The 24889-nt window shown below is 45.7% G+C and overlaps 1 protein-coding gene across 3 annotated transcripts in view; it reads left to right on the plus strand.

Moving 5' to 3' along the window:
• Positions 1 to 24889, plus strand: part of LOC147110492 (ras-related protein Rab-26-like) — a 494956-nt gene that overhangs the window by 293132 nt on the left and 176935 nt on the right. For all 3 annotated transcript variants that reach the window (XM_086000511.1, XM_086000510.1, XM_086000512.1), the window contains one exon: positions 3894 to 3960. In XM_086000511.1, the coding sequence (XP_085856637.1) occupies positions 3894 to 3960 (67 nt within the window). The remainder of the gene's footprint in view (positions 1 to 3893; positions 3961 to 24889) is intronic.

Below are 24889 nucleotides of genomic sequence, written 5' to 3' on the forward strand. Positions count from 1 at the left end.
ATTGTTTCTTAACTCTAGCCATATAGATTCTGTCCTTGACCCCTCCAGGACATCCTCCCTCTCCAGCACTGTAACATTCTCCTTAACCAATACTGCTACACCACCTCCCATCTTTCCTTCCCTATCTTTCCTGAACACCTTATAACCAGGAATATTAATACCCAATCCTTTTTTGAGCCAGGTCTCAGTTATTGCCACAACATCATATTCCCATGTGGCTATTTGTGCCTGCAGCTCACTTACCTTGTTTACTACGCTTCGTGCGTTTACATACATATACTGTAAACCCATCTTAGACCATCCTGTATTCTCTCTCAGTTTGACCCCACCTAATAACTTACTATTTCTTACCTTAGTGCTCTCTGCCTCTCCCAATCCTTTGAGCACATTATTTCCCCTTTCTAATGTTACATCCTGGTGCCCATCCCCCTGCCAAATTAGCTTAAACCCTCCCCAACAGCACTAGCAAACCTCCCCGCGAGGATATTGGTTCCGGCCCTGTTGAGATGCAACCCGTCCGGCCTGTACAGGTCCCACCTCCCCCAGAACCGGTCCCAATGCCCCAGGAATCTGAAGCCCTCCCTCCTGCACCATCTCTCCAGCCATGCATTCATCTGCTCTATCCTCCTATTTCTATACTCACTTGCGCGTGGCACTGGGAGTAATCCAGAGATTACGACCTTTGAGATCCTGCTTTTTAACCTCTTTCCTAGCTCCCTAAAATAAAACACTAAGGGGGAGAAATTCGGTGGGTATTATAAGACTACTTTTAGCACCCCGAAAAAGTTAACACCCCAGCGTCGTAAATTCAGTAGTAGCGCTCCCAGCAGGAGGTGGCGCACTACTGGAAGCGCTCCCCTTCCTTCTTGAGGCGCTACAACTGAATATCGCGGTGCTATGTGCAACAGCGCCATGCACATCGGCACGTAGTGGTGTGTCATCGCAGGCCTGCCTCCCCTGATTAAAGGGGAGGGGCCTAGCGCTGCGTGCACTGGAGCCCTGCTGAACCATCAGGGAGTGGGATGCCGGGAAAACAACCCGGCGTTCAAGAGGAGTGCCGGGCTGAGCAATCGCGGCCGGCACCCTGAACAAAAAAGGAGAAGAGGGCAGGTGCTGGCAGTCGGTCAAAAAAAAGGCTGTGGCCGCAAAAAAGCCTCCCTGACCCTGTCGGCCATATTATCCGGAGATAGGTCAGGGGGAGCAACCGAAGTTTGCAGCCGGGGCGCGAGCGGGGCGCTGCGCACGGCGATGTCCAGCCAACTCATGGCCTAGGTACAGACCCAGGAATACCTCCCCTTTTAGCTCTTGGTGCGGTAAAGTTCCACAGGTGCTGGCAATCCTCAGCTAAGTGCTCATGCTTCACTAGGTGGCAGCCGTGGCTCAGTTGGCAGCACTCTCTCCTTCGAGACAGAAGGTCGTAGGTTAGAGTCCCATTCTAGAGGCCTGAATCTAGGCTGACCCTTCAGTGCCATACTGAGGGAGTGCTGCCCTGTCAGAGGTGCCGTCTTTTGGATGAGATGTTAAATCAAGGCCCAGTCTGCCCTCTCAAGTGGACATAAAAGATCCCACGGCACGATTTCGAAAAAGAGCTCTCTACATTACAACAGTGACTATACTTCAAAAGTACTTAATTTGGTGTAAAGTGTTTTGGACTGTCCTGAGGTTGTTAAAGACACTATATAAATATAAATTTCTTTTTAAAGCAGCAAAGTACTTCATAGACTAGAACTAGGATCAGTGTACACAGGGTTCATATAACCTTTGTTTTTTTGTTAAGCCAATTCTTATAGTCTGTTGGTAATCAGCAGGTCCTTTAATGGAACAGTCAGGTTTTCTGTTCCGAAGGCCTTTAAATTGAGATCCAGTTCACCCACATGTCCGAGCTGAAAACTCGCAGCTTGAACTGTAGTTTTAATCCTTGGGGCTTCTATTGCAAATAAGTAAACAGAAATGTTAACAGTCTTTAAATTTTGTTATGAGATGATATGGCTGGGAATTGTAGCGTGTTTAACATATTTCCCCCCTAGACTGGGCTTCACAAAATATAGTGGGTTTCCTAACGGCTCAGTATGCAGAGAGAACAGAGCCTTCTATTTTAAATTTTACCTATCACCTCCAAATCTGTTCCCCCTTCCCCAGCTATCACAGGGAAATCCATTATGTAAGACTGACGAGAGATGAGAAACCTCAGTCGTGCTATTTGTGTGCGATACTGTTCAAACATTTCTTCAAAGAGAGAGTGTCTGTCTTGCATTCTGTAGCTTGGTGAGGTGGATGTCCTCTGCTTTGGCCTAACAAAAAAAAAGACAAAGATTCCCTATTTGCCACATCCTTATTATCCAAGGTGCCTGCCAGTGAGATTAGGATAATCTCTTTATATTTGACTTCTTGGTTAGACTCTGAGGGCTAATCCTGAAGAATTCTAATCCTTATCCCCGTGGCTAATAGGGATCAGTCAATAAATCTACCGGATTCAGCAAACTGATCTCCGAACTTACATTGGCCTGGACAGTGCTAGATTGTGACAAACAAAAGTCATCAGATGGCTTAGTAACAATTGGTCAGACACTAATGTTAACAACACTGTCAGGGCAATGCTGTAGCTCCAATGCACGCAAAAAATAAACCGGGTCAGAATTATCTCCTTATGCATCACACATCACATATAAGGAGGAAAGATGACTTAATAAAGAGGTTTGTCAACTTGCGAGGGGCTTCATCCATCATGAATGCATCTTGAAGAGTTGGGCATGATTTTCAAACCATTATTCTACTGCTACTACAACAACAAGCACTTGTATAGTGCCTTTAACGACGAAGAATGTCCCAAGGCACTCCACTGATGCATAATCTGGCAAAAATGGACACGGAGCCAAAGAAGGTGATTAGTATTAGGGGTAACCAAAAGCTTGGTCAAAGACTTAGGGGGCTAAATTCAATTGATTTGTACCTCCTGTTAGCGCCCTAAGAGGGTGCAAACGGGGCGCAAATCAACTAGTGCCTGGGCGCGGCGCTGCTAACGCCTCCTGCGAAATTCAGTGGGAGGTTAGCGGTGGCCCCACTCGTGCCCCGGCTGTAATATTGGGTGGTGCCCCCTGACTTACCACCAGACACTATGTCTGTCGGGGTCAAGGGGGCCTACCTGCGGCCGGGGCGGCGCTAGTTAAAGGAGAGGTGGCGGGCGGCCATTTTTGTTGCTGGCCACCTGCCAGCACCTGCCCCCGTTGCTGTCCCCGGTCCCCGAGAAGCCCCCCCGGGGGGTGCCGGCTGCTCTCCGTGAGCCCGACACTACCAATCCCTGGTGGCCCAGCTGGGCGCCGGGACGCGCTGCGCTAGACCCCTCCCCTTTAATAAGGGGAGGAAGGCCTGCAGTACTGTGGCACATAGCGCCACGATATTGGCTCGCAGCGCCCCAAGAGGGACGCGGGGCGCTTCCAGTAGCGCCCTTCTCCCTCCCATCTAAGTGTTTGGTGCCTATTTTGTTTGTGTGCTTAGTCAGATAATAACCCATGTAGGCACCACCATCACAAGGACTGCGGCAGTTCAAAAAGAAGACCTGTTCTATTGACTTCACAAGGGAGGGACCCGCAGCCAGTGGCTCCCACATTCTATGAACGAATGACAAAAATGATGCCGCAGAAATGTTCGAACGGTATCTTACACAAATAACATGGCTGAGGTTTATCATCTTTAGTCAGTCTTAGAATGCGATTGCTATACTGATGTATGTCATACATGACTGCACACTCATATATGTTCTTATCAGAAATAACACAATGTGATGTGCAGGAAATTGAATTTGTATCAAACTGACGGAAGGCTCAATGAAAGCACAGATCTTTCGACAGGAAACTTAACAAGAATAACTCATGGGATTTGCCTTCTGATTTCAGATCTGGGATACTGCAGGACAGGAGAGGTTTCGCAGCGTGACTCATGCCTATTACCGAGATGCCCACGGTAAGGGATAACTGTGCCTCCTGCATATTTATTTTCATTGTATGTTTCGGCACAAGTATTACATAGAATTACATAGAATGTACAGCACAGAAACCGGCCACTCGATTCAACTGATCTATGCCGGTGTTTAAGCTCCACACAAGCCTCTCCTCCTACCCCTCTTCATCTAACCCTATCAACATAACCTTCTATTCCTTTCTCCCTCATGTGTTTATCTAGTTTCCCCTTAAATGCATCTTTGCTATTCGCCTCAACCACTCCCTGTGGTAGCGAGTTCCACATTCTAACCACTCTCTGGGTAAAGAAGTTTCTCCTGAATTCCCTATTGGATTTATTAGTGACTATCTTATATTTATGGCTCCTAGTTTTGGTCTCCCCCACAAGTGGAAACACCTTCTCTACATCTACCCTATCAAAACCCGTTAACATTTTGTAGACCTCTATTAGGTCACAACTCAGCCTTCTCTTTTCTAGAGAAAAGAGCCCTAGCCTGTATAAGTATAACCTCTCAGTTCTGGTATCATCCTTGTAAATCTTTTTTTGCACCTTCACCGGTGCAGACAAAACAGAAGAACGTCTAGGGCACCTGTGGTCTCACAGGACGTGTAACATTTTAAATGTCGACATGTTTCAGATTCAATTCCACCCTCGTTTTTGCCTCCACCAACCGAAAGCCATCCAGGTTGGAGGAGATGCTGGCTCTATTCTATTAAAATCGAATCTCAAAAGAGTGAAATAAATTCATCACATCACCAGCAAAATATTTAGTGGTAAATTTCATAAGGCAGTGCTCCTGACACAGAGGCTTGCCTGATGGGAGCACCGATTGGGAGTTTGGATGTGGAACTCGGCATGCCCGATTCGTGATCCCCTCCCTCCGCACGATTTTCCATCCGTATTAGTGAATGTCCGTTAAATCGTGGAGGCCTTGAATTGGTCGCACTCACTTCTGTGCCCAAAGTGCCAGTATGTTCACCCATCGCGCAACAATCTAATCTTTCATGGACTATATTTACTGATGGGTTAGGTCACCAGGAGATTTAAGCGAATAAATGAAATGGGGGGAGAAAGAAAGTATGGCCTAGAAAATGGATCGCAGTTCACCCATTTTACAGGCATAAAACGGGCGCCTAAGATTCCAATATGGTGGGTGGCACGCATTCCCCTCATTCTGGCTGCCTACCATTTTGGTTTCGACAGCCTAATAGCGCTTAAGAAACAAAATGTTACAGGCAGCCAGCCACATAGCTGTTTGTTGATGCAGTTCCCATCCATTGCTAATACTTATCAAGTATGCAACACATAGTACCTCACTCGCAAATGTGGAGAAGCTGAATCAATTTTAGGATAAGGCTATAATTAGTCTGTTACTGTTTCTATATAAGCCATTCCAATAGTTATTGGGCCTGTTACCAGGCTATCAGATCACTCAGTCATAGCACGTTCTAATTATGTATATCTTTCCACTTTACTAAACAAAAAATCTTCATAAAATGTTTCCTTCTGGTATGCGGGTCGTTGTGAGAAAAAGATCGTCACCTGATGGACAGTCACCTGCCTCACCTCTAGCTCCAGTCTCCCTCTTCATCACAACTATTTCCTGTTCCTCTCAATCTTATTTTATTGATCATTGCTCCTCTACACATTCTCATTCCTCCTTAGCTCGGAATATAACATGCAACACACTCTCCAATCCCCACTGTGCCCTTATGGTGCTGAATACTTGCCCCCTCCAAGTCACATACCATCCCTTGGACATATATCACTGTTCCTTCGTTCTCAAGACATCCCAAAGTACTTCACAGCCAAAGAAATACTTTTGAAGTGCAGTTACTGTTTTAATGTAGGAAACGTGGCAGCCAATTTGCAAACAGCAATGTGATAATGACCAGCTAATCTGTTTTTAGGCGTTGGTTGAGGGATAAATATTGGCCAGGACACCAGGGAGAATTCCCCTGTTCTTCGTTGAATAGTGCTGTGGGATCTTTTACGTCCTCATGAGAGGACAGACGTCTCACCCGAAAAGACAGCTCCTCCGACAGTGCTGCACTCCCTCAGTACTGCAGTGAGAGAGTCGGCCTGGATTATGTGCCCAAGCCCCTGGAGTGGGACTATGAACCCACGACCTTCTGACTCAGAGGCGAGAGTGCTACCCACTGAGCCACAGCTGGAACTATGACCATGAAGCATAATCTGTACCATCATAATCAAAGAACGCTTTAAATATGTAGCCAAAATGTCACATAGGTGAATTGATGGACAATATTTCTGCTCCAACTGGTACAGTCTCTCAAAGAACAATGACTGCCTCCCAGTATTTCCTTGGTAAATTCAGCACAAGTTGACGAACCTCATGTAGGTGGACAGTGAAAAATGCAGTGACCAAAATCAATAAAGCTCAATAAAATTCATCAGACTTTCATGTCAAACGTCAAAAAAGATTTATTTCACAAAGCTATCTGTCTCATATTTATTGACGACAGATATTTTCATTTGTTTAGCTCTTCAAAGAGGATAAATGAAAAGAATAGTTTTATTGTTCTATATAATGACGCACAGAGCCACTAACGTCAAGAGCTGTTGTTCAGGATCTAATGCTAGAATATTGTTATTCCTTCCTCTTTCATTTTCTCTCTGCATTTTCTTTCTTGTCTTTCTGTTTCCCTCTCATTCTCAGCCTCTGCTCTCTCTCTCCTGTCTATTTGTTTACCTCACATTCTCATTCTGTTTTTCTCTGCTCTCTCTCTAAATGTGTTTCTCATTCTCACTTCTGTATTCCTCTCCCTATCTCTCTCTCTCTCTCTATCTGTTTATCTCTCACTATCTCTCTCTCTCTTTCTATCTGTTTATCTCTCCCTGTCTCTCTCTCTCTATCTGTTTATCTCTCCCTGTCTCTCTCTCTCTTTCTATCTGTTTATCTCTCACTATCTCTCTCTCTCTTTCTATCTGTTTCTCTCTCCCTGTCTGTCTCTCTTTCTATATGTTTCTCTCTCATTCTCTCTTTCCTTTCTCCCTGGTTGTCTCTGTTTCTACCTGTTTCTCTTGCATTCTCATTCTGTCTCTACCTTTTTGCATATCCTCCTCACACAATGTTTACTACCAGTATCTCTCAATAAAATTATAAAGAGCTATTTATCTTCTGGCTCTAATGAAATGAAAAAAGAAGTGTTTACAGGATTTAAACAAAAATAGAAAATATATTTTATCCTAAATGGAGTAAATGATAGCGTCATCGCAAATATCACAAAGGCAGTTGGGAAGATAGCAACAGCACACCTCCCCCACAAAAAATCACCAAAATTGGTTTACAAATGAGGTATCTGCAAATTCTACAAATATTCTGGGCTCGTTGAATTCATTTTCACTTTTTCTGCAGCAAACCTGGATGTTTTATACAGGCTAAAACATGACCTGGCAATAATGGTGGCAAATAGGACACAAGGGGGGCAATTTTAGCCTATCTCGCCGGGCAGGAAACCCACGGGATCGGGTGGAACGCTGGCATTACACCCTGCCCAATATTACTTTCCATTGACTGTTATGGAGAGGACAATTGGGCGGGGTGTAAAACCACCGCCGCACCCGATCCCGTCCGTTTCCCAACAGGCGGGTTAGGTTCAAATGACCCCCAAGGAGCCACCACATCTTTAATGCCTTATTGGGATGGAGCCATCCACAAATCGGCAGGTGCTTCCCCACCACCACCCCCTTAACAGAAATAAAGCCTGGAAACGGGGGGCGGGTGCTAGAGTGGGCTGAGTTCCAATGCAACCATAACCTCCGCGGATTTCCTGCTGCATGGCTGCCCAATAGAGGGCGGGACAATGGAGAGCCGGGTGTGGAAAATCCAGGCTATTGCGTCGGAAGGAGTTTTCAGGAAGGAGAGCTTCCACCTGTCAATTGGAGATGCCTTGTTTGCAGATGTGGCTGTCTGCTGGGAAAATGTGTTCTCGGGTAGAAAGTTCGATAATGAGAGGTAGTTTTTGTCTGTCAGCTGCCTTCATTTGTACGCTTGTGACAAATGGAGTTCTGTTCCTCCTAATTTGGCGTTGCTTAATTCATTCCTTAATCCTTATTGATTATTTGCCCAGCCTTCTGGTAGTTTCTCTTCTGGAGGCTTGGGTCCAAGTCACGAAGAGCAATTATTCACCGTGCATAAATCCCATTGTTCAATGATGTCAAGTAAACAACTTAGCTGATCTTGGTTTTAAGGTGTACCTTGCAATAACATTAAAAATGCTGCTGTCCCACAGATTGTACAATGGTGAAGCCTTCAGAGTACCATCTGGTGAGGCAGGTTTTTCAGGGTATGAACAGAACAGGGTTGTCTTATGAGGAAAGGTTGAGCAGGTTGGGCCTATTGGAGTTTAGAAGAATGAGAGGTGACCTTATTGAATTATATAAGATTCTGACGGGGCTTGACAGGGTAGATGCAGGGAGGATGTTTCCCCTCATGGGGGAATCTAGAACTAGGGGGCATAGTTTCGGAATAATGGGTCGCCCATTTAAAACAGAGATGAGGAGGAATTTCTTCTCTCAGAGGGTCGTGAATCTTTGGAATTCTCTACCCCAGAGAGCTGTGGAGGCTGGGTCATTGAATATATTCAAGGTGGAGCTAGACAGATTTTTGAGCGACAGGGGAGTCAAGGGTTATGGGGAGCGGGTGGGAAAGTGGAGTTGAGGCCAAGATCAAATCAGCAATGATTTTATTGAATGGCGGAGCAGGCTCGAGGGGGCAAATGGCCTACTCCTGCTCCTAGTTCTTATGTTCTTAGCCAGCTGAATCCACATTTTCTTCAAACTTGTGCGTATTTTGGTCCCTAGTGTTAACTTTTATGTTGGTCTGTGGTCTGTTCAGTTGAAGTCACACTTTCATTCCTTCTTGTCAGACATCTGTTGATTTTCTTCTGTCTTTGACCAAGTTTTTCATTATCGGCAGTGTCGAAGCCTGAGCAAGTTTCTCAAGCTCTTTTTTGCTTTTGTAGCCTCTATCATCTAATGGGTCCCTCAAGAGACAGTAAATGAGCATTCCTGACTCTGCATTTGCACTACTCGTTGATATCGGTGTGAAGCAGTTTTAATTTTGCAGCAATGCTAAACGTATGTGGTGTAAATCGGGTGCAAAGGCCTGCAGTGACTTTTTGTAGCCAAGGAGAACTGAGTTTCCCTCCTTCAGCTCCAATTTTGCTCCAGTATCGGTCCGGCGATGCTTCGAATTTAAAATCCTCATCCTCGTTTTTAAATCCCTCCATGGTCTCACCTCTCCCTATCTCTCTGACCATCTCCAGCCCTACAGCCCTCCGAGATTCCTGCACTCCTCCAGTTCTGGCCTCTTGCACAAACATTCCATTGCTCCACCATTGGTGGCCGTGTATTCAGCTGCCAAGGCCCTAAGCTCTGGAATTCCCTCCCTGATCCCCTCTCCGCCTCTCCACCTTGCTCTCCTCCTTTAAGAGGCTCCTTAAAATTTACCTCTTTGACCAAGCTTTTTGTCACCTGTCCAAATATCTCCTTATGTGGCCAGGTGTCAGATTTTGTCTGATAATGCTCCTGTGCAGCGCCTTGGGACGTTTTACTACGTTAAAGGTGCTATATAAATGCAAGTTGTTGATGTTGTTGCAAGGGGTCTAACGCCTGTTTTCAGCAGCTGCCTGGAGCGCTAAAAAGTGGAACCAACTAATTTAGCAGTAGGCCGAACGCCTGTGTTCGGCCAGTTTTACGCACGAGAAACGTTGGCGACGCACATCAATTTCTACCCCAAAGTACTTCACATCCATGGAAAATACATGCTCTCTGGTTGGAAGAAGTAGGGCTTTAATTCACCTATCCACGATGTCTGTCGTGGCTCGGTGGTAGCACACTCGCCTCTGAGTCAGAAGGTTCACTGTCCGAGGTGCCGTCTTTCAGATGAGACGTTAAACCGAGGCCCCGTCTGTTCTCTCAAGTGGACGTGAAAGATCCCAGGGCACTATTTCGAAGAAGAGCAGGGGAGTTCTCCCTGGTGTCCTGGCCAATATTTATCCCTCAACCAACATCACTAAAACAGATTAACTGATCGTTATCACATTGCTGTTTGTGGGGCCTTGCTGCGCGCAGATTGGCCGCTGCGTTTCCCACATTACAACAGTGACTAAACTTCAAAAGTAATGAATTGGCTGTAAAGCACTTCGGGACATCGTGAAATGTGCTTTATAAACGCAATTTCTTTCTTACATTGTTTTACAGTATTAAGCACAAAGCCTGACCTTTCATATGTAATAATGCTACCGTAATTTATGAGTGGATGTTTACGAACTCTGTAAATTCCAAGGCAGCTGCCACTGCTGTTGTTGACTAGTTTGAGTATTTGGGGACTCAGTGCTGAACCTTTACCCATCTGTGCTGGCAAAGTGCTTCCAGCCCCTGTGGCTCCAACCCATATTGTCTTCCACAAAGCAATGAGCACTAAGGGAATTCAATGGAAAGGCCAAAAAAAAAACTTTGGTGTACAATTGTATTTGAATTGTTTTATATAATAATGTAAATATGACACGAAATACACTTAGAATCTTTTTGAGCAAGGACGAAAAAAAGACTTCTAGTGGCAGTCAGTTAATAAGGTGTTGAGTATCAACCAGGAATACTAATGAGGTTTTTAATTGGGTGCGACACATACATCAGCCCTGTGATATACAACTGCTACGCTTTCACACGCAACAAATGCGTACGGTATTTATTAATGAAACGTTTTGGGGGGGGAAATATTTTAAAAGATTATTTTACATTGATTTTGTTCAACAAAGTGGATTGAAAAAAATTAGTAATTTTAATTTTATTTTGAAAATGAGTTATACCCCATCCTGCACTTGGTGACATCTAACCCTGCAGATGTTTGCTTCAGGTGTGGACTGTAATTGACTAACTGCATCTAATAGATATCTGGCAGAATGACAGATCTCTGATATGTTTAGGAAAAAAAAAGTTGCTAATGCACATTAAATCCCGGCATTGTTTAACGATGATAAAAGAGTCTGTCACTTGGAGCAGAATGGATATGACAGCCTGCAACTCGCTGTTTAATCTCAGTCTGTTGGGTGCAGCTTTGTTACAAAGAAAGAGGAAAGAAAGAGAAATTGCAGAGAGACACATAAAATTATATTACCAGATTTAAATAAGCAACCACATCCACTTTTATGAATTAATATGAATTAATAATACAGTTTGCATACAGGGTAAAACAACTCCATCTTTAGACAGCAGTTCATCCTCTAACTCACAATGAGCAATGCCACAGGGCATCCAGTAAAAAAGAAAGACTTGCATTTCTATAGCGCCTTTCACAACCTCAGGACATTCCAAAGCGCTTTGTAGCCAATGAAATACTTTTGAAGTGTAGTCTCAAGGGCAACTAGGGATGGGCAATAAATGCTGGCCTTGCCAGCGACGCCCAGATCCCATAAGTGAATTTAAAAAAAGTGTTGTAACGTAGGAAACGCGGCGCCCCTCAAACAGCAAGGAAATAAATAACCAGATAATCTGATTTGGTGGTGTTGATTAAGAGATAAGTATTGACCAGGACATCTGGTCAAGAGCAGGCTCAATAAGGAGTGCAGAAGAGCATGCCAAGAGCAGCACCAGGCCTACCTAAAAATGAGGTGCCAACCTGGGGTAGCTGCAACACAGGACTACATGCATGCTAAAAAGCGGAAGCCGCATGCTATAGACAGGGTTAAGTGATCCCACAATCAACGGATCAGATCAAAGCTCTGCAGTCCTGCCACATCCAGTCGTGAATGGCGGTGGACCATTAAACAACTAACGGGAGGAGGAGGCTCCATGAATATCCCCATCCTTAATGATGGTGGAGCCCAGCACGTGAGTGTAAAAGACAAGGCTGAAGCATTTGCAACCATCTTCAGCCAGAAGTGCCAAGTGAATGATCTATATCGGCCTCCTCCTGAGGTCCCCACCATCACAGAAGCCAGTCTTCAGCCAAATCGATTCACTACACGTGATATCAAGAAACGGCTGAGCTCACTGGATACAGCAAAGGCTATGGGTCCCGACAAAATCCCGGCTATCGTGCTGAAGACTTGTGCTCCAGAACTAGCTGCGCCTCTAGCAAAGCTGTTCCAGTACAGCTACGGCACTGGCATCTATCCGACAATGTAAAAAACTGCCCAGGTATGTCCTATCCACAAAAAGCAGGACAAATCCAATCCGAGCAATTACCGCACCATCAGTCTACTCTCAATCATCAGCAAAGTGATGGAAGCTGTCATCAACAGTGTTATCAAGTGGCACTTACTCACCAATAACCTGCTCACTGATGCCCAGTTTGGGTTTCGCCGAGACCACTCTGCTCCAGACCTCATTACAGCCTTGGTCCAAACATGGACAAAGGAGCTGAATTCCAGAGGTGAGGGGAGAGTGACTGCCCTTGCCATCAAGGCAGCCATTTGACCAATTGTGGCATCAAGGAGTCCTAGTAAAACTGAAGTTAATGGGAATCGGGGGGGAAAACTCTCCATTGGCTGGAGTCATACCTAGCACAAAGGAAGATGGTTGTGGTGGTTGAAGGTCAATCATCACAGCCCCAGGACATTGCTGCAGGAGTTCCTCAGGGCAGTGTCCTAGGCCCAACTATCTTCAGCTGCTTCATCAATGACCTTCCCTCCATCATAAGGTCAGAAATGGGGATGTTCGCTGATGACTGCACAGTGTTCAGCGCCATTCACAACTCCTCAGATAATGAAGCAGTCCATGCCCGCATGCAACAAGACCTGGATGACGTTCAGGCTTGGGCTGATAAGTGGTAGGTAACATTCGCACCACAGAAGTGCCAGGCAATGACTATCTCCAACAAGAAAGAGTCTAACCACCGCTCCTTGACATTCAACGGTATTACCATCACCGAATCCCCCACCATCAATATCCTGGGGGGTCACCATTGACCAGAAACTTAACTGGACCAGCCACATAAATACTGTGACAAGAGTAGGTCAGAGGCTAGGTATTCTGCAGCAAGTGTCTCACCTCCTGACTCCCCAAAGCCTTTCCACCATCTACAAGCCTCAAGTAAGGAGTGTGATGGAATACTCTCCACTTGCCTGGATGAGTGCAGCTCCAACAACACTCAAGGAGCTCGACACCATCCAGGACAAAGCAGCCCACTTGATTGGCACCTCATGCACCACCTCAAACATTCACTCCCTCCACCACCAGCGCACCGTGGCTGCAGTGTTTACCATCTACAAGATGCACTGCAAAGCTTCTTCGGCAGCACCTCCCAAACCCGCGACCTCTTTCACCTAGACGGACAAGGGCAGCAGGTGCATGGGAACACCACCACCTCCAAGTTCCACTCTAAGTCACACACCATCCTGACTTGGAAATATATCGCCGATCCTTCATTGTCGCTGGGTCAAAATCCTAGAACTCCCTACCTAACAGCACTGTGGGAGTACCTTCACCACATGGACTGCAGCGGTTCAAGAAGGCGGCTCACCATCACCTTCTCAAGGGCAATTAGGGATGGGCAATAAATGCTGGCCTTGCCAGCGATGCCCACATCCCATAAAGGAAAAAAAAACCTGGGGAGAACTCCCCATCTCTTCTTCAAAATAGTGTTATGGGATCTTTTATGTTCACCTGAGAGGACAGACAGTGCCTTGGTTTAACGTCTTATCTGAAAGATGGCACATCCGACAGGGCAATATAGTATGTCACATGTTATAGGGAATGAGCAGTCTAATTGGACTAATTGGATAGCTCTTTCAACGAGCTGGCACAGACACGATGGGCTGAATGGCCTTCTTCTGTGCTATGTGATTTTATGTGTACGGTAGTCTCTAGATACACATTGGTGACTGCACTGTCCCTGCAGATGTTATTAAACACTGGATTAAACTGATAGCACAGAGCAATGTACTAGAGGCTCAGGATAAGGAAACTAGGCTCCATAATACAAGTGGCAGAAAGTGGTTGGCACAGATCTAAGATTGCCAATTCTCCAGGATTTTCCTGGAGTCTCCAGGAATTCAACATTTATCTCCTACTGAGAGCAATCCAGTAGAAAATATTGTAGGGGCATTAAAAAGACAATTGATTTTCTTTGAGCACTTTGGAGGTTATTTTGCCTAAAGGCTGAAAACGAGCACTAAATGGGTGCAGTGCTAATAAGACTAGACTGTTTGGAAGTCTGGATTTAGCACACAATTTTGGTCCTAATTACTGATTACCATAATTTGAACTTGCCTGGAGCTGCTAAACAGATACTTGCAGGTTTAGCACTCAAGTGCTTATTAGATTCAATCTTTGTGGAGCAGTATAAGTGGGCTCCACACACCCACTTCCACTGAAGGTGTGGAGTGCTCTGGCTGGCACACAGAGGCACATTGCAGGATGACTCAGGACCGAGGGAAAGGGTGCACAGGTTCTCGGATGTGGCACTGGAGGTCCTGATAGAAGAAGTCCAGAGGAGGAGAGATGTCCTGTACCGAAGGGGAGAAGGATGCCACCTCTCCCTCCTGTCCCTCTCTCCTGCAACAGCTGGTGCTGCTTTGCCTGGCCTCATGTCCTCCTCCCATTCCTCATCCAGACCAAGGGGGACCTCTAGCAAGATGCCTAAGACCAAGCACTTCCTTTCTCCTGGAGACTCCTATAGGGTGTCCAATAAGTTGGAGCACTCACTCTGTTTAGGTGAAGTCCTCAGAGAATTTGTGGAATAAATGTTGCTCGAGTGTTGAAGTCTTGACAAAGTGTCCCAGAAAGCCTCCCAATATGTTTAAGAGGTCCTTTTCACAGCTGCAGCAGTAAGTGAACATTAAAAGGTGAGTATTCCTTTAAGTGGTGAGTATCCCTTTAAGTAGCACTTGAGATCGACATCAACTCTGTGTTTACTCCCAAACAGCTAACCACTATTAGGAGAGGGGGTTAATTGAAGCACTAACCACCAGAATGCTGTGCAGCCTCTTTAATGAGCGCTACTGTGCATTTTAAGTGGCAATCAGCTGTTTAACAAGTCTCTGGGCAGCCGTTGCTGGTTTCAGCTCCTTTACCAAGATGGCGTCTTGCACTAAACCCGAGCGAAACTGGCATTTCAGCTTAAGACCCCATCTTCGCCACCTCTTTAGTACCTAAAGTATTCGGAGAAAACTACCCCCTTAGGTTTGATTAGCTGTAAAATATTGGAGATTGGGGTGAAAAGGCTTTTTGACTGACATTCGCGTATCATCCAATCGGGTAATGAAGAGTCTGTTTGTTCACCAATTGGAGTGGGAAGGCGGGACGCTGCGAGGGTGGAGGTGAGGAGCAGCTGGAGGCGGGCGGTCATATGATGAAGCTTCCATGAATGCCTCCAATCAGAGTTGACAAACCTATTGGGATCTCATGCGCATGAACCAACAACAACTACTTTTATTTATATAGCGCCTTTAACGTAATAAAACGTCCCAAGGCACTTTACATGAGTATTATAAGATAAAAAATTTGACACCGAGCCACATAAGGAGAAATTAGGGCAGGTGACCAAAAGCTTGGTCAAAAGGTAGGTTTTAGGGAGCCTCTTAAAGGAGGAAAGAGAGTAGCGAGGCGGAGAGGTTTAGACAAGGAATTCCAGAGCTTAGGCAACGGAAGGCACTTCCACCAATGGTGAAATGATTATAATCAGGGATGCTCAAGGGGCCAGAATTAGAGGAACGCAGATATCCCTGAGGGGGTGGGGAGGGGGGTTGTGGAGCTGGAGGAGATTACAGAGATAGGGAGGGGTGAGGCCATGGAGAGATTTGAAAGCAAAGTTGAGAATTTTGAAATCAAGGCATTGCTTAACCGGGAGCCAATGTAGGTCAGCGAGCACAGGGGTGATGGGTGAACAGGACTTGGTGCGAGTTAGGACACGGGCAGCCGAGTTTTGGATGACCTGAAGTTTATGTAGGGCAGCACGGTGGCATAGTGGTTAGCACTGTTGCCTCACAGCGCCAGGGACCCGGGTTCGAATCCGGCCTCGGGTGACTGTCTGTGTGGAGTTTGCACATTCTCCCCGTGTTTGCGTGGGTTTCCTCCGGGTGCTCCGGTTTCCTCCCACAGTCCAAAGATGTGCGGGTTAGGTTGATTGGCTATGATAAATTGACCCTTAGTGTTAGGGGGATTAAATACGTGGGGTTACGGGGATAGGGTGGGATATGTGTTGGTGTAGGGGTTACAGGGATCGGGTGGGATATGTGTCGGTGCAGGCTCGATGGGCCGAAATGGCCTCTATCTGCATTGTGGGGTTTCTGTGATTTCTGTGATAGAACGTGGGAGGCCAGCCAGGAGTGTGTTGGAATAGTCAAGTCTAGAGGTAACAAAGGCATGGATGAGGGTTTCAGCAGCGGATGAGCTGAGGCAAGGGCGGACACGGGCGATGTTATGAAGGTGGAAATAGGCAGTCTTAGTTATGCTACGAATATGTGGTGGGAAGCTAATTCCAGGGTCAAATATGACACCAAGGTTGCGAACAGTGTGATTCAGCATCAGACAGATGTTAGGGAGAGGGATGGAGTCAGTGGCTAGGGAACGGAGTTTGTGGCGGGGACCAAAGACAATGGCTTCGGTCTTCCCAATATTTAATTGGAGAAAATTTCTGCTCATCCAGAACTGGATGTCGGACAAGCAGTCTAACAATTTAAAGATTGTGGACGGACCGAAAGAAGTGGTGGTGAGGTAGAGCTGGGTGTCGTCAGCGTACATGTGGAAACTGACGCTGTGTTTTCGGATGATGTCATCAAGGAGCAGCATGTAGATGAGAAATAGGAGGGGGCCAAGGATCGATCCTTGGGGGACACCAGAGGTAACGTTGCGGGAGCAAGAAGAGAAGCCATTGCAGGTGATTCTTTGGCTACGATTAGATAGAGAAGAATGGAATCAGGCGAGTAGAGTCCCACCCAGCTGGACAACGGTGGAGAGGCATTGGAGAAGGATGGAGTAGCCAACCATGTCAAAGGCTACAGACAAGTCAAGAAGGACAAGGAGGGATAGTTTACCTTTGTCACAGTCACAAAGTATGTAATTTGTTACTCTGATGAAATCCGTTTCAGTTCTGTGGCAGGGGCAGAAACCTGATTGGAGGGATTCAAACATGGATTTTGGGGAAAGATGGGCACGGATTTGGGAGGCGACAACATGTTCAAGGACTTTGGAGAGGTAAGGGAGGTTGGAAATGGGGCTGTAGTTTGCAAGGACGGAGGGATCAAGTTTGGTTTTTTGAGGAGAGGGGTGATGACGGCAGATTTGAGGGAGAGAGGGCAGTACCTGAGGAGAGAGAACCGTTAACAATGTCAGCTAACATGGGAGTCAGAAAAGTAAGTTGAGTGGTCAGCAGTTTGGTTAGAATAGGGTTGAGGGAGCAGGAAGTGGGTCTCATGGACAAGATGAGCACGGAGAGGTCATAGTCATAACGGCACAGAAGGAGGCCATTCGGTCCATTGAGTCTGTGCCGGCTCTCTGTAGAGCAATCGAGTCAGTCCCATTCCCCCGCTCTATCCCCGTAGCCCTGCAAGTTTATTTCCCTCAAGTGCCTATCCAGTCTCCCCTTGAAAACATTGAGGCCTAGAAATTCACTAGCCTTAGCGCCGCTTTTGAGGCGCTAGAGGGACTAGCGCCAGAGTTATGGCCAGTTGAAAAATTCCCTGGGGCCCTAAAGCGGCGTTGCACCGGTAGCGCTGCGCCGGCACCGATGATGTCATCGGTGTGCGCAGCGTCCCGGTTGCCATGCCGACGGGCCCCAGCGCCGAAATTCAGTTGCGGCCGCCTCGCCCGTGGCAGCCGCAACTAAGACTCTGGCAACCGAGTCTTACGCAAGTTAGTGCCGGCGCATTAAGGTCGCGCGGCGGCCGGCCGCTTTCCCGCCGGCCGCCTGCCCGCACCTCGCTCCCCGGACTCCTCCACCCCCCCCCCGCGGAACAGATGCATCTGGCCTGCAAGCCCGGCACTTGTCCGAGGTGCCGGGCTCATTTTTGAAAAAATCAAACGGCCAGCGATCGGGTGAAGGCAGCGCCTCCTTAACGGGAGGAGGAGGCCTGCACTTCCCCAGCCTGCCGCACCGCATCGGGTGCCGCAGCGCCGGATTAGCGCCGCAATTCGGCACTCAGCGCCCATTGGGAGGCACTCACGCCCGCCAGTAGCGCCGGCAGCCGTCTGGGCACGGCGCTACTGAATTTTTGGCGCGCGCAAGGGAATTAGCGCCGGCACTAAATTTCCGGCGCTAAAGCCCTGGCGCGGCGTCAACTCAATTTCTAGGCCTGAGTGTCTCTGCTTCCACCACTTCCGTCGGTAGTGAGTTCCAGGTCCTCATGACTCGCTGCGTAAAAAAGTTTTTCCTCACATCCCCCTGTATCTCTTGCCCAAAACCTTAAATCTGTGCATTCTAGTCCTTGTACCATCAACTAGTGGGAGCAGCCTTTCCTCGTCTAGCCAATCCAAACCCGTCATAATCTTGTACATCTCTCTCAAATCACCCCTCAACCTCCTTTGCTCTAATGAAAACCAAATCCAGCTTCTCCAACTTGTCCTTGTAGTTAAGATCCCCCATCCCCGGAACCATTCTGGTGAATCTCCTCTGCACCCTCTCAAGTGCCTTCACATCCTTCCTAAAGTGTGGTGACCAGAACTGGATGCAATATTCCAGTTGTGGCCTAACCAGCGCTTTAATAAAGATTCAGCATAACTTCTCTATTTTTGTACTCAATACCTCTATGAAGCCCAAGATCCCATATGCTTTGCTAACCACTATCTCAATATGTCCTGCCACCTTCAGGGACCTATGCACATTAACTCCCAAGTCCCTCTGTCCCTGCAGACTCTTTAAAACTGTGCCATTAAGTGTATATTGCCTTCTGCCAAAATGCATCACCTCACACTTCTCTGTATTAAATTCCATCTGCCACTTGTCTGCCCATTCTGCTGGCCTTTCTATGTCCTGTTGCAGTTGATTGGTATCATCCTTACTGTTTGCCACACCCCCAAGTTTGGTGTCATCGGCATATTTAGAAATTCTACTCTGTATTCCAATATCCAGGTCATTTATATATCAAAAAAGCAGTGGCCCCAGCACTGACCCTTGGGGAACACCGCTGTCTACCATCTTCCAGTCTGAAAAACAGCCATTTACCACAACTCGCTGTTTTCTGTCCTTAAGCCAATTCCTTATCCATGCTGCCACTGACCCACCTATTCCATGAGGGAGATCGGAGAGAAACTGGAGAAAGATGCGACTTCAGGTCTCGGGCAGGGGGGAACCTTAGAGGAAGTTTGGCTCGGTGGGCTAGGGAAAGGAAGGGAAGTGGCAGAGGCAGCTGAACGGATGGTCTCAATCTTAGAGACAAAGAAGTCCATGGGCTCTTCGCACTTGTTGCCGGAGGTGAGGGTGGTGAAGACAGGGGAGAGGGGTTTAAGAAGATGGTTAGCAGTGGAGAATAGAAGCTGGGGTTTATCTTTGCATTCCAGAATGATTCTGGAATAGTGAGTAATTTTGGCAGACGAGATAATGCTTTATGTGGTCCAGCCAGATCTGGCGGTGAATGGCTAAACCAGTTGTCTGCCATATCCATTCAAGTCTGTGTCCTTTGGACTTAAGGGAGCGAAGATGAGGGCCTTACCATGAGGAATGGCCAGGGTGAGAGAGAGTAATTGTTTTAATAGGGACTAGGACATCAAAGGTGGTGGTGAAAGAGAGGCAGATTGTTTCAGTGAACACACTCATGGTGTTTTCTGATGTGTTTTCAATCTCGAGCAGAAACAACTTGAATTGAAAGTTCCAAACAGCATGAAGTTTTTCACCTCATTTTGGTTTCCAACCACGTAATTTAACTTTGTTCTGTGATGGTAGAGGAGAATTGGAGTGATTACAGGGTGAATTTAGTGTGCCCGCAGAGACCCAACCTTATTTATTTAGCAGCTATTCCTGGAATTCAAAGACTTTTAGACCGTGATGCCTGAGGTCACTGGGAATTATCTTCATCTTCCATCATTTTGTTATTCTTCTTCTGCCTTGTTAATAATCCCATGCGAAGTGCACAGATGGTTGATTCGCAACGTGCAAGTTTAGTGAGCCTAGCATCCTGTTTGCATCCTCGAGATTTCTGCACTCCTTAAGGATGATTAAAGGAAGCTGAGATGTGACTGTTTGGGTTGGATCCAAACCAGAATAACTGCAGCCATACAAAAAGAGACATTGAGAGACATTAAGAGGTATTCAAGGCAAAAGGGGATGGTAATGGGACAGGTTAAGAAACAAAGGATGGCTCTAGATGAAGTGTATCATCTTCATTGCTTTCTGTCTCCCTTCTCGTGTTTGATACACTTCATCTAGAGCCATCCTTTGTTTCTTAACCTGTCCCATCACCATCCCCTTTTGCTTTGAATATCTCTTAATGTCTCAATCTCTCCTGCCTTCCAGCCTATCACAGGCCTTCCCTTTTGTTCTTTCATCCCCTCCCCCCTTTCCCAGCCCCTAAACTTGCTTAAAAATCCATTCCATTTCCTGCTTTTTTCCAGTTCTGACGAAAGGTCATCGACCTGAAACGTTGACCCTTTTTCTCTTCACAGATGCTGCCTGACCTGCTGAGTATTTCCAGCATTTTCTGTTTTTTATTTCAGAATAACTGCAGCTTGTGTGACTGAATTGCCCTAGTAAATAGTTGGTGATACATCGTTAAAGTCACTCCCTTGAATTAAACTGTTTTTTGAATTGAGAATTATGTGTAGGGTCAAGGGCTCAAGGCTCATCTAGTTTAATATTGTAATAAGCTACTATATTAATCTAGTTGAGCACCTAAAATAGCTTCCAAGATAATAGTCAATAGAGATGGAGAAACTGGGGGTAATTTTGACTACAGGCGCTATCGGATTAGCCGCCTGTTATACCTCTCTCCCGATTTTCATTTCCAGTGACTTCATCCAAAGTCAAAATCACCCTCCTCTGAATGAAAGGGATGGGGTAGCTGTGGAGGCCTAGTTATCCATGGAACGTCCAAGCTTGAAAGAAGTATGAGAGAAGGTGTGGTTAAACCAAGAGCTATGGGTTAGGCAACGACAAGTTTGCTCATAGAAACTTGTGGATAGTTGGAGCAAAGGAACAACTGATGAAGGTAGGGAGTTCCACAGTTTGAAGGTCCTGAGAAATAATGAGAAACAGCAGGAAATGGTATGACCTGTTTTGATTTTGATGAAGAGCGTGCTGGACAGCTCCTGCTCGGATCTGGAGAAGTGCATTGTGGTTCTGATTTCTAAACATTCGGTCAAGACTTTGATTGTTCCCTGCCCTTTCCGAACTTACTCTCCTCATCTTTGGCATTGGACTTTCCACAGATACCTAAACTCCAATAACTCTGTCTTTATTATATGCACTCTGTGACACCGCTTTCTGCATCAGAGCCTCTGATATTGCCAACGTGCTTTCAACTCCTGCTTTACAAACCATATAAGTTACAATATGAATCTATTAAAGCAGCTTCCAAGAAGAAAGGAATCAAAATGTACTGGTTCTCAATAGTTGGAAAGGCAACATTCAAGGAACAAAAGCTTGTGGAATTAAAAATAGTGAAATGCAAGAGAAAATACTTCAAAGACTCATTAGCCCTCAAATATTGTGTTATTGTCCAAAATCAACTGCATGCTAGAGAGGACTGTAGTGTACAGTTTCTATACAGGGAAAGACAGAATGAGAGTTACACACGACCCGCTCCAACAAATCACTCAGTGTATCCAAGGCGATTGTTAATTGTATGCATTATTTCAATCTTAATGACTTCATTGATAAAATAGGAAACCTGTATATAAGGGTGATGGGTTGACTGGTAGACACCAGACTTCATTTATGTAACTTATTGTACAGACAAAGCACTTAGAAAATGACACGTACACTGCATTTTCCAACACTGGGCGTGAATTTGGTCTTCGCCAGTAGGGATCAAAGCGAATCGGAAGCCTGTTTTTCATCCCGCCCGATAATCTTTTCCATTGAAGTCAAAGAAAAGAAAATTGGGCATGGTGTAAAGAGGGCTGGCGATTCGCTACGAGCATGTTTTACACTACTGGTGTAGACCAATTTCATCCCCCGCTCTCTATTATGTAACAAACAAAATATAAGCACAATCTTATCCAAGACTTTAGCTCTAGCCATTTCCCTCCCTCCTTCCACTAACAGCGCGAAGCATTCAGTCAAGCCTCTGAATATCCTGGAGTCCCCTTCTCCTACTCATTATCCCCTGCCCCAGGCCTAGTATCCCTGGGCCTTGAGCACAGTCATCAATCTGGCCAACATCGCTGTACATGTCACAACTTGCTCTCTGGGGGGGAAAAAAAATCGCAAATTTCTGAATCCATTCCCCGCTGCTGCTGAGATGATGCTGATGTAAATTTATATGCAGTTTTGTACATTCCAAGCCTGTCCCCACATCCATGGTTGGGTATTTGCCAATCACTTGGGCTTCAATAAAAACAGAAATTAACTCTGCCTTTTGAAGAGACTCTGGAGCAACTGTGCAGCACATTATGGGGGTAAAATTGGCCTTCGCCAGTAGCGCGAAATGGGGTCACTGTGAATCAGAAGTCCATTTACACCCCGCCCGATTTTCTTTTCTCAAAGAAAAATGACTTAGAAAATCCATATTTGATATCTCTTCCTGCTAAAATCCCGCACGTACCACAGGAAATGTCATGTCATTGGTTTTCATGTTCCAGGAGCTGGATTAAATGTACTGTTTTCTCGTGTGCGAACGCTGTTATATCAACTGTCAAAACGCCCATTCATTTTTTCTACATTGAAATAACAGAGGATCAATCAGCAAGGAAATCATCCACAAACAATGCAGTACACTGCAAGGACACAGCCAGCAGTTTCTGATGGTGTACGGCAGTGTGACATTCTGAGTGAGCAGAAGAGTTGGAAATTGATTGTAAAAAATTGCACCTTCTGTTTCCAAACTATAGTGATCAGGAAGATGGTTAATAAATGTTTGGCTACCCACTGGGTTCAAACTTGGTAGTCGTCTTACACAATGCTAAGATTCCGCCCCTTCGATCTCATTATCACAGACAGCGGGTGTGATGAGCTTCAATTTGAACAAAGACAGAACAAGTTATTGGAACTGTAAGTGGCATGATGCAGGAATGGGCTTCTAATCAAGATGATAGAAACATAGAAGATAGGAGCAGGAGTAGGCCATTCGGCCCCTCGAGCCTGTTCCGCCATTTAATGAGATCATGGCTGATCATCCAAATTCAGTACCCTGTCCCTGCTTTCTCCCCATATCCCTTAATCCCTTTAGCCTTAAGAAATATATCTAACTCCTTCTTGAATATATTTAATGAATTGGCCTCAACTGCCTTGTGTGGTAGAGAATTCCACAGGTTCACCACTCTCTGGGTGAAGAAATTCCTCCTCATCTCTGTCTTAAATGGCTTACCCCTTATCCTTAGACTGTGACCCCTGGTTCTGGACTCCCCTGCCATCGGGAACATCCTTCCTGCATCTAGTCTGTCTAGTCCTGTTAGAATTTTATAAGTTTCAATGAGATCCCCTCTCATTTTTCTAAACCCTAGCGAATATAAGCCTAATCAACCCAATCTCTCCTCATACGTCATTCCTGCCATCCCAGAATGATCACTATATTCTGCAAAAGCAAAATACTGCGGATGCTGTAAATCTGAAATAAAACCAGAAAATGCTGGAAACACTCAGCAGGTCAGGCAGCATCTGTAGAGAAAGAAACAGAGTTGATCTGAAACGTTAACTCTGTTTCTCTCTCTACAGATGCTGCCTGACCTGCTGAGTATTTCCAGCATTTTCTGGTTTTATATACTATATTCTGCAGCTGTGTTTCTGTAAGTTTTAACCGCACAGTTCTAAAATGTTCTCAAGAGGAAACAGTTAAGGAGTTTTTAAATCAATGGCAGGTTAGTTAGTCCCAGGCAGTTCTCTTTATTCAAATATTTCAAAGTGTTGGGATCAACATCCAGAACCAGCAACAACATTTGAGCAATGTTCTCATGAGGAGACCCAATCAAAGGTGGACCTACCACCATATCAGCAGAGCTGCCCTCTCCTAGCTGGGAGACCTGAAATGGGGGTGCTCTCCAGACTGTTCATACCATATGGCCCCGAATGGTTAAATAACTGAATATGAAACATTAATTGAATGGCTGCATAGGAGGAAGTATAATGGAGGTATTGAAGTTAATTCAAGCCTGCTACTCTGGAATTAGCTCAATTTTTGTCCCAACGGCCAAAACTGCAACTGTACAGTCACTGGCACTTTGCGGCGTTGGGTGGCTGTGCAATAATTGGCACATTTGTGCTGGATAATTGGACCCTTTGAGTGTTAATATATGAATACTTAATGCTATTAATCCTTTGCCAGCTTAAAAGAAACACATTAATGCCTCTGCTAAAATAACTTACAAAGAACTTCATACAAATAAGTGCTCATACCATAGTATTTAAAGAACTTAATTTAAAGAAGGCTGTTTGATGGCTGTACAATCCCATGGCATTTGGAGACAGAAACTATGTCAACATTTAAGATTAGATTGGAAACACTGATGAAGAAAAATGAGGAAAAGGACGGCAAATGTAGAGGACTATTTGCTCGAGTGGAGGATAAACGCCAACATGGACTGGTTGGGCCAAATGGCCTGTCCCCATATTGTAACTTCTATGTGTTGATAGACTAGAGGATAGTCTATTTTGAATTTACCCGTGGAACTCTTTCACAGATACTGTTGTTGTCTAGACGTTACTCCCTTAAGCAGAAGTTCATATACAAAGTTCATAATTTCTTGCCAGCCAAAAATATTTGGTGTGTGCATTAGGTTATTTTATACTATATTATACTAGCTGGAGTGCCCGGCGCTGCCGAGGGTTTTTTGAGGGCATGTTGTTGTTGGAAGAGAGAGAGAGAGGGGGAAGGAG

This window comes from Somniosus microcephalus, chromosome 11, assembly GCF_052327205.1.
Source record: "Somniosus microcephalus isolate GS21.2 chromosome 11, FLI_Smic_1.0, whole genome shotgun sequence".
NCBI lineage: Eukaryota > Metazoa > Chordata > Chondrichthyes > Squaliformes > Somniosidae > Somniosus > Somniosus microcephalus.